Source organism: Taudactylus pleione, unplaced genomic scaffold (genome assembly GCF_031769625.1).
Source record: "Taudactylus pleione unplaced genomic scaffold, aTauple2 ptg000194l, whole genome shotgun sequence".
NCBI lineage: Eukaryota > Metazoa > Chordata > Amphibia > Anura > Myobatrachidae > Taudactylus > Taudactylus pleione.
In genome coordinates, this window is record NW_028284596.1 from 1004380 (window position 1) to 1014531 (window position 10152).

General features: G+C 49.0%; 1 protein-coding gene across 4 annotated transcripts in view; it reads left to right on the forward strand.

Annotated features, from left to right (window-relative positions):
* The window catches only part of WDR59 (WD repeat domain 59), a 62898-nt gene extending 52968 nt beyond the window's left edge, over nucleotides 1-9930 (forward strand). For 3 of the 4 annotated variants that reach the window (XM_088476772.1, XM_088476773.1, XM_088476775.1), the window contains 8 exons: nucleotides 2951-3084; nucleotides 3222-3303; nucleotides 3722-3834; nucleotides 3963-4101; nucleotides 4183-4255; nucleotides 7004-7127; nucleotides 7636-7778; nucleotides 8536-9930. In XM_088476772.1, coding sequence (XP_088332898.1) covers nucleotides 2951-3084; nucleotides 3222-3303; nucleotides 3722-3834; nucleotides 3963-4101; nucleotides 4183-4255; nucleotides 7004-7127; nucleotides 7636-7778; nucleotides 8536-8771 — 1044 coding nt within the window. In that variant the 3' untranslated portion in view covers nucleotides 8772-9930. The other variant, XM_088476774.1, reaches the window with a different exon arrangement.
* The last annotated feature ends 222 nt before the right edge of the window (nucleotides 9931-10152 follow it).

Genomic DNA, 10152 nt, shown 5'->3' on the forward strand with positions numbered 1-10152 from the left:
CCAACTGAGGTGCTGTGGCCGGGGGCGGGGTATAGAGGAGGACGGACCCAAGTGCATCCTGGGAGCAGCTAAAGCTTTAACTGCGTGGTGCCCATGGATCCAGATCCAGCTATACCAAGGTCAACCCTGTGGACCCTATGGACTTCGTAGAAACAGAGATAACAAAGGTAAGTTCTTACCATATCTCCTGTTATCCGTATATCGCCAAAATATTAGGCAGCGCTTTACAGTACATTTAGATGTTAACATCTGTCCCTGGCCCTGTGTTAAATTCTCAAACACACGCACACGCATGTGGTTTTGTACTATAGGGAGAAACGGAAGGAAGACCACCAAACAAGGGTAGAACACTTATAATACACACACACACACTGGTTGGTTGGAATAGAGGCCCTGGTTCAGAGCCGGACGCTCTGACAGAGCGCTTCGCTCTGAATCAGGGCTGTTTTTTTATTTTTTTAAGAACGGCCTCCTGGCCGCTCGTATAGCTGTGGGTGACAAGCGCTGCGAGCAGCTCCGATGGCTCTCCGTGTTCCCGATTAATCCTACAACTGCCGGAGATGACGTGTGTTGCAAGTGGCAAAAGAGCGTCTTTATACAGGTGCGAGCGCATAGTGCGGCCGCTCGCTATTACTTAGCGGGCGGCTTTACGCGACGCAGTGCGAGCACATGATTTAAATAGCCTGCCCCTTTTAGCCAGCGAGCGGACGCACATAGCTTCCGGGTCTGAATGAGGCCCTTAATTTCCTCTTTACAGGGTGTCTCTATCACTGACTCTGTCATACAGGCGGCGCCCATTTAATTGGAGACCAAAATGCATGAAGACCTATACAAATCACACAATTGTGCCGCAAATAAACACACACCCATTCACACCTGTATGTGTCGGGAGATCCAGGTGTGCAATGCATTCTCTTGCCAGTATTGATGCAACACTTCATTTAAAGCCATTATTACTCATTTATTACCCTCTAACAGATTACACACTAGCAGCAATTCAGACTGTACCTCTCCATATTTGGGAATTTGACCAATCCTATTAACCAGCTTTATTTTTTTAAAAGATGTTATTCTTGGCAGCAGATTCCAATGTTCTAAGAGACGACAGATGGACACAACAGCAACAATGTAAGGACATATAGTTCAGCGAGAAAAAAAAAGGTCGGGTAGCAGATCAAGAAGCGAGCCTATATAGGCCATGATGGGGAGGGGCAAGAGGGTAAAGCTGGGTACACACTGGAGCGACGGGCATTCGTTCTGACATCGGACCGAATGCTCTTGAGCGGGGATTGCCCGTACACACTAGAACGAGTTAATGGAGGAAGGAGCGATCACTGGGCCTGATTCAGACCTGCTCGAGAGCGCTATGCGCTCGCAAGCGGGTCGATGGTGTGCATGCGCGAGACCCGGATAGCGACGGGCAAACCGTCGCTCTTGGCCTGGTACCAAAGGAGGCGTGCTGTCTATGTTGACTGACAGCATGCCCCGTTTGGTGGGCGGGCCGGGGGCCGTGGCTGCCCAGACGGAGGTGTTCCCATGTGAACGCCTACCGTCTGGGGCCGGCCCCACTGACAATCACAAGTGATGTCAGTGGGAGAGATTTCGGCTCTGTTAGAGCCGAAAGCTCTCTGGGGCTTGCGGCAACGAGACCCTACCACAAGGGACTCGTCACAAGCCCGATGGTCTTGACCATCGCGACCATCTTCCTGGCCGCCGCTCTAAAAAACAGAAAGGCCGGCCCTGATTCAGAGCGAGCGCTCTGTCAGAGCGTCCGGCTCTGAATCAGGCCCACTGTTCCGTCTTGTGTTAGCAGACCACAGGTCACATCAAACCTAGCGACCGCAGGAGTGCACAATAGCCCGTACGCACTGAGCGATGTTGGCGATTTGTCGTTACGAAACTGCAAAATCGGCCGACATCGCTCCAGTTTGTTCCCCACTTTATAACAGGGGCTGTGTCTGCTTTTATCCTATAGTTTTCTTCCCTGTTTAATGACATCCAACTAAAAACCTGCATAGATTTCGGGCTCTGTTCTCCACTTCTGTGGGCAGAGAAGTAACGCTGAGCCTTGTAGAATTTTCTGATCCTATCAATGACCGTGGCATCCAACAAAACCCAGAGCGGATGCCGGTCACACATAAGTGACCGTGTTGGATAAGAGATCCAGCCGTTCGGTGCCCTGACCACAAGCACAATGTTGCCGGGATTGAGGGCTTAATTCAGAGGCGGCCGTACGGTCTACGACCGCACGGCCGCCTCGATGTTTGGCCAGTGCGCATGCGTGAAACCCGCTACGACTGACAGCGCCGGTCGTAGCGGGTCTCTTTCCAAAGGGGGCGAGCTTTCGATGTTGATTGACAGCTCGCCCCGTTTGGAAGGCGGGCCGGGGGGGTGGCAGCCCAAAAGGAGGCTCGCCTACCGTTTGGGGGAGGCCCCACTGACATCACTAGTGATGTCAGTGGAGAGCTTCCGGCTCTGACAGAGCCAGAAGCTCTCCGGGGCTTACGACAAGTGAGACCCTACCCTAGGGTCTCGTCGTAAGCCCCGATGGTCGCGATGGTCTCTGACCATCGCGACCAATACCCGAGCGGTCGTTAGAGCTGTGGGTGTAAACCCACAGCCTAACGACTGAAACAGAGGCGGGCGGTCAGGATGCAAGTGGCCGCCCAGTTTCTGAACGACCGCTTGCATCCTCCGACCGCCTCTGAATGAGGCCCTGAGTGTTGCAGCCGTCATCAGCGTCCGGCAATGTTCTATGTTGCAGCCTCTCCACCACCAGCACCAGCAGCGTACAGTACTTCTTTACTCCCACTTTTATGTTCTTAGCCCACCCTACACCTATTCAAGTGTAACCATGATGACGACCCATCTGTGCAGTGCAGGATTATAAATGTCCCCCTTTGCCGGCATTTCTATAATGCAATGACCCCCCAACTTCTGTGTCCCTCAGAAATCTCGTAGATGGAAATCCAAGAGAGAGAGCAGCGACTCCAGCTCTCGGCCAATCAAAGCAGCCGGGAAGGTTATTATCCAGGACATCTCGTGTCTGCTGTCCGTGCACAAGGCCCTGGGAGAGATGTACATGTGCGTATTGCTTTGGCGCGAGCCCTTCTCTCTCTAGTGCGTGAATGCGTCACAGGGTGTCGTTAAGTAATGGAAACATTTTTACTGTCGCAAGTTTTTTGTTCTTTCTTACTGAATTTTTTTCTCCCCCTTGTCAGACTGAACTGCCGGGACCTCCAGGAGATGTGTCAGAAGAACGCAGCCTCTGCTCTGAGCGTGGGGCGTAGAGATCTGGTGCAGGTAAGTGTCCTTGCCCCTCGCACTCCCCGTTCACGGTCTGCTTCTCTTGTACTATTGACAGTGTGTGTCCTACATGATGGTAGGTGGATAATTCCCCACAATGAGATTACACAGCTGGAGCCATGCTTCCTATCGTATCGCTGACAAGTGATTCGCACGCCCGGCTTGGCACAGCTTGCTTGCCAGTACCCCCCAGTTCATTAGTTACCTGGTCACTCGCTCCTCCCAGGTTAGCTTTAGACTGTTGTGTGCTGGTTAGGATGCATGATGTGGGTTAGTTTCAGCAGTGCGGCTGCTTCAGAGGGCGAGCAATCACTCATCGAGGAATTCTCCATCTCCTGACTCTGGGAGTAATTGTGTAAGAGCAATTTTATTCAATAGTACATTGTAATTAACCCTCTATCTTCTCTCTCCTAAGGTGTGGGCGCTGGCTGCTGCTGCTAATGACATATGTCTGACACCCAAGTTTGACCCCGATACGGAGACCCCTTGGGCACGTCACCCGTTTGGCCGTCAGTTGTTGGAATCACTGTAGGTTTCTGATGTCATTTTATCCTAGGAAGGGTCGTGGTCTAGTGCTCCTTGTGTTATATCCCTCTGTCTTATTTGTACATGAATCCTGCTCGTTACGCCACAATTGGTCTCCTCTATGTCCTCAGACTGGCTCATTACTGCCACTTACATGATGTCCAGACACTGGCCATGCTGTGCAGCGTGTTTGACGCCAGTCTTCACCCGCAAGGCAACGGCATGTTCTCTTGCCACCCTTTTCCATCCCGCTCTGCCCACATCCGCTACGTAAGTCTCTTGTTTAACCCTCTGAGTCCCACGTACAGGTAAAGATGACGAAAAAACTCAATGTGAATTGTCTCCTTGCAGCCCAGCTTCACGTCCTCTGGCTCTGGATCCAGTATGTCGGATCCTGGCTTCTGCAACAGTGGCTGGAGCATCGGTAAGAGTCGTCTTATGTGACATCATCTAGTCTTCAGTCCCCATCCTCTACAGGTGGCTAAAACTCCTCCCACATCTTCAGGACCGTGTCCCAATTGGGTCATATACTACGCAATAATCTAAGACTGCAGTCCTATGAGCTGCTGTGACATCATAGCTTCTTACCCAGACAAACATTGCACAGTTCTGCAGTCTGCCAAGCTGTCAGTCACTCTGTGTGCAGTGTTACACAAGCACTCCCTCCTAACTTGGCAGTCTGCTACAGAAGAGTGATGGTGTATAAACACTAAACTTCATGTTATGTAATACACAACTATGTCAAATAGTGACTTTATATATTCTTCTGATGTGTCCTAAAATGAACGAGAGATAGTGTTTTTTTTCTACCATATTAAAGAAAACTGCATTTTACGTAGAGTTCTTAACACCTTTACTTTTGCACTCAATTATGTAAAAATAAATAAATGAATGTAAGTGTGCCTGTGACCTGAGCATAGACCCATAATAATTTAAAAAAATGGATTATATGTGGCCTCTGGGGGGCACTGTTGCATAAGAACCTGCAACATGGCAGCTCTCATACGTTATAATAGATGACACTACGGGCCATATTCAATTACAAGCGAAAAGTCAGTTGCCGGACTTTTCGCCGTCATCAGGCACGTGCCCGCGTTTCCCCGTATTCAATTTCAAAGTGGCGAAAACGGGACCCGGCGGAAAGGTAAGTAACGCAGTGTCCTGTCACTTTTGGGCAGATCAGCCTGTCACCCCCCAAAAGATGCACTAACATTGGGGATCACTATGGGTACCCCCGAAAAGCCCTGCTAAAGGTCTCTACAGGTGCTTTTATGCGTCTTTAACAAAGTGGTGAGGAATAGCATTTCACAAAAAATTTTTGGGGAAAAATAACGTGTCCCATCAAATTTGGGGTACATGAAAATGGGTGCAAGGATATTTTTAAGTCTCTAAAGTGAACTTTTAAAAATCCACCTGCCGCAACCAACCGCCACCAGAAAAAACACCTGCCGCATACTTGGTCTATTCCGCTAATTTATAACTTTGTCCCCCAACTTTTTTTTTTTTCCGCCCCCAAAACGAAAGCACTTTTTTGCGGGGTGTCCTGTGGAACTTTTTACATTTTTTTATGACACAGAAAACCTTTGGGGGACATTCCAAGGGGTGCATGGTACTTTTTTTGAAAAAAAAATTGTACCCCAAAACCCCATTTCTGCACTTTTTTTCACCACCTATTCTATGGTGAAAAGTTATCTGGTTTTTGACAAAGACTTTTTGCACCTGCGAAAAGTCTTTGAAATTGAATATGGGGAAAAGTGAAAATTACGTTTTTATAACGGGTTTTCGCAGTCTAATTGAATATGGCCCTATGTATATGTCAGGTTTTTAAAGCATAATGTATTCTTGTGTGTCTAATTGTCTGTATTCACTTGAACTTGTCAAGCACCTGATCATTAAGTAGATAATAAGAGGCGTATCACATCTCCAGTGCCATATTACATACATGGAAGCAGTGCGCCACGATTCAGCATATGCTGAACCTGTATTATTGCCCATTTACTACTGATAGAGAAAGAGAGAATACACAATTAGATGAAGCATATATGAAATAAATTACTAATTTTCAAATAGACCGAGTAGCTATATGTGAAATATTTCCTGTATACGGTGTTCTCCCATGCACCTCCCTGCTATTAGTCATGCAGCCGGTGGACAGCCATGGCGGAGTCAGCCATTTTGTGACTATGGGCCTGATTCAGACCCACTCGCGAGCGGCTGTCCGCTCGCAAGTGGGTCGATGGTCTGCACTGAGCATGCGCACGACAGAGGGAGCTCCGTCGTGCGCATGCGCCAGACACGACGAGCGAAGGACTTTCCTTCGCTCGTTGTGTCCGATCAAAGGGAGCGTGCTGTCAATGTTGATTGACAGCACGCCCCCTTTGGTGGGCGTGCCGGGGGCGTGCCTCCCTGACGGGGGCGTTCCCACGGGAACGCCTCCCGTCAGAAGCCGGCCCACTGACATCACTAGTGATGTCAGTGGGAGTGATTTTGGCTCTGATAGAGCCAAAATCACTCCGGAGTTTGCGGTTGAAAACCTCAACCGCAGGCTCCGGCTCGCAATTTCGATGGTCGCGATGGTCACGACCATCGCGGCCATCAAAATGCACGCTCGTATAGCCTGTGGGTGGTGACCCACAGCTATACGAGCGTCCAGGAGGACGCTCCATGAAAATGGAGCCCGGCCCTCATTCAGAGCGTGCGCTCTGCTCAGAGCGTACGGCTCTGAATGAGGACCTATATTCACTAGGAACCAGTGACACCCTGTATTCTCATGACTGTTGCTCATGACTACGGCTCCAACAAAATGGCTTCCTCCATGATTTGTAGGGGCCTGTACATTTTAAAAGTTCCAACAAAATGGCTGCCTCTAAGTGATGTACACTACTACAGCTCCAAAAAAATGGCTTCCTCCATGATTTATAGGGGCCTGTACATTTTAAAAGCTCCAACAAAATGGCTGCCTCCACTTTGTGTAGCAACTTGATACTTCTTCACAGCTCATTCCCCAGACAAAACTGCATTTATATCTCTCAATGGAAACATTTTAGCACTGTCTCACTGTCATAGGCCTGTTGCTAGGACCTTAGGTTGATGGTTTTCTAAGTCTGATGCCTAGAATACAATGTATATATCACAGCAGGTGCTATACCCCTTCTCTGTTGTCTTCTGACAGGGGCTCAGGACATGGACCATGGAGCCCCATGGGGAGACGCATCTCCGGATGATTACCGATACAGTAATATAAGCTACATGGATCCTCGGGAGCGCGAGCGAGAGCAGCATGACAAGAATAAAAGGTATCTGGCATCCTACGGGACCGGCAGCTGAGAGATGGGGGATGTAACATTAAATGGCACAGGCTACTGGGGTGTAGGGGGACGGGAATGTACAGTTTTATATGTTATATGAAAATGGGACTTTATTTGTAAGGCACCGGACAGTCACAAATCATTCAAAACAAATACAAACCACACACAAAAACAGAACAGGTTCATACAGAGTTGGAAACGACTAATACAGGTAGATGGGAGCACGCTGTTATCTGATATAAGTGTATGCTGTTGTTAGCCTGACATAGGAGTACTCGGTATACAAAGTAAGGACACAATTTTACTCCTGGCTGTAAAATACATCTGACTCTGTGCGTTTCCCCCATACTATGTCCGGTGAACAGCTGCGTTCGTTTACACAAGATGAAATAAATCCTGGTCTCGCCCAGCCACAAAGTCGTTCCTCCGCCTTAGTTTTACGTCCGGCGTCCACGCTGTCCGCCATCGTACAGACACAATTCTGATCTCTCCGCAGGATTTTGGACCCGGTGAATTCTCAGCAGTTTGATGACTTTAAGAAGTGTTACGGGGAGATCTTGTATCGTTGGGGTCTGCAGGAGAAACGGGCCGAGGTGCTCAAATTTGTCTACTGTCCCCCGGAGCCTCATCGGGGTATCGGTGAGTAACGATGCAGCATAAACATTCATACGTTACAGAGAGTAGATGCTAGAGCTTGGCCTCCATGCGTCAGCGGATTAGTTCTGTTTTCCAGATAGTCTGTCCGTCAGGGATATTACAGCTGTAAAAGGAGCACGCTTTGCCTGTAATTGGGGGGGGGGGACGTCCACTTTAGTCATTGATGCAGGGGTGTATCTATAATGGGTGCAGTGTGTGCGGGGGGGCCCCACACCGCACACACTGCACCCATTTTATTTTAGACTTACCTGTCCGTGGGCCCACGTCGGGTGTCCGCGCTGCTCAGAACAACGGAAAATGGCCACCGCCGCCATTTTCCGGTTTTCTGCGCGTGCGCAGTAGACTCATGGCGCTAGTCTTCAAAGTCTCGTTAATTTAAATATGGCCAAATTCACAAAGACGGTGTTGGATTTAAATCACCTTAAAAGGACTCTAGGCAGGGGCGTCTTAAGAGAGGAGGGGGCCCGTGTGCACTCCCGTGCGGGGCCCCCTCCTCTCTCCCCGGTGGCCGACAGCCAACTGACGCAGCTAGCCAAGCACCGGAGCCTTAGTAGACTCCGGGCACTAGAGTGTGCCCATAGTCTACTGCGCATGCGCAGAACACCGGAAAAATGGCGGCGGCGCACACTGCACCCATTATAGATACACCACTGACTCTAGCTATATTGTTTAGAAAGTGACTATTCATTTTGAATATCTTGTGATTAGACCAATAAATATCCCTCTCTTCTCCCATCAGAATTTGGGGTCTACTGCAGCCACTGCCGCAGCGAGGTGCGCGGAACGCAATGTGCCATCTGTAAGGGATTCACCTTCCAGTGCGCCATCTGCCACGTAGCCGTCCGGGGCTCCTCCAACTTCTGCTTGAGCTGCGGGCACGGGGGACACACAGCGCACATGCTGGAATGGTTCAGCATGCAAGAGGTCTGCCCGACCGGCTGCGGCTGTCACTGCCTGTTAGAGAGCACTTTCTGATCGCCAGATCATTCCGCCCCGGCCGCTTTATACCAGCCTTGTTACGGCCGAGCTCTGCGTTTTGGGAGCCTCCAGCGCTGTGGATATCGGGGACATCGACAACCCACAGTGTCTGATGCAGGGGCCATTTTTGTGGAGGCTGCTGTTTCTCGGGTACTGGCAAGAGTTGGTGATCAGCCATAACTACACCCCATGGGAGAACAGGATAACGTACCCTTTGGATGTTAGGAACTGGGATCGGATGTCTGAAGGTAATCCCCGTCCTTCAATGAAACTTGGCCCAATAAAACTCCTGGATTTAGGTGTTTTCAAGAAATGGCGCATTTTATATGGCGCAACCCCACATTTGCTTTTATCTGAGCTCGCAGATTCATCGGCTTTTCTACCTAGCCTCTGCTCAGATATTATCGATCTGGTTGTGTCATTATAATACCCCTTTACTTACGGTGAGTGTGGAAGATCGTGTACTTACCATAGAATACATTTAAGTGTGTATAATTTTTCGATGCAGAAGCTGGGTTGTGAATAGCAAGAAAAATGTGCCCAGTTCGGACGTCTAGGAACTAGTGGCCTCACTGAGGTACGAGGCACTATATACCTCACTGAGATCACTAGTTCTGAGCACATTGATCGTACACACTTTATTAGCTACCTCATTCTACTCCTCAGTTTGTTTGTATTCTGGAGTTCGACAATAACCCATGTGACGGACGCTGACGTTTCTGGACCTATATTGAAGTTTGGGCCGCTCATCACAATTATGCTGCTGGGGTGTTTCTGTCAGACCGAAATAAAGGTTTAAGCAACATGTCGTAAGTGTTTCTATGATGGCGATAAAGTTTGGTTATGGAAATAGAAAATGGCCTCTGGTTCCAATGCCCTCACGGCACACTAGTCGGACATTATGCCAAATTTGGTGCAACTGTGCAGTAACCCATAGCAGCCAATCGGAGCTTTGCTTTTATCTCCTGAGCTGTTTCAACAAGAATGACAGAATCTGATTGGCCTTTTCTGCACCAGGTGTCATGCTTGGCTACAGTGCGTCCTGCCATTGTATTAAACATTGCTATCTTTCTATTGTGTCCAGAAGGGGAAAATTGTTATAGTAATGATTTATTAAAATGTTTAAATGTGAAAAATAAAGAAATTAAGTGATGTAGTTCTGTGTAATTATTGTCTGAGGGGGGAATAATTATTATATGGGATGGGTATAATATAGCCCAGTGGTTCTCAAACTCGAGCCTCAGGACCCCACACAGGTCACCCAGCAGGTGCACAGATGTAGTCATTACTCACTGACACATTTCCCAGGTCACCCAGCAGGTGTACAGGTGTACTCATTACTCACTGACACATTTCCCAGATCACCCAGCAGGTGCAC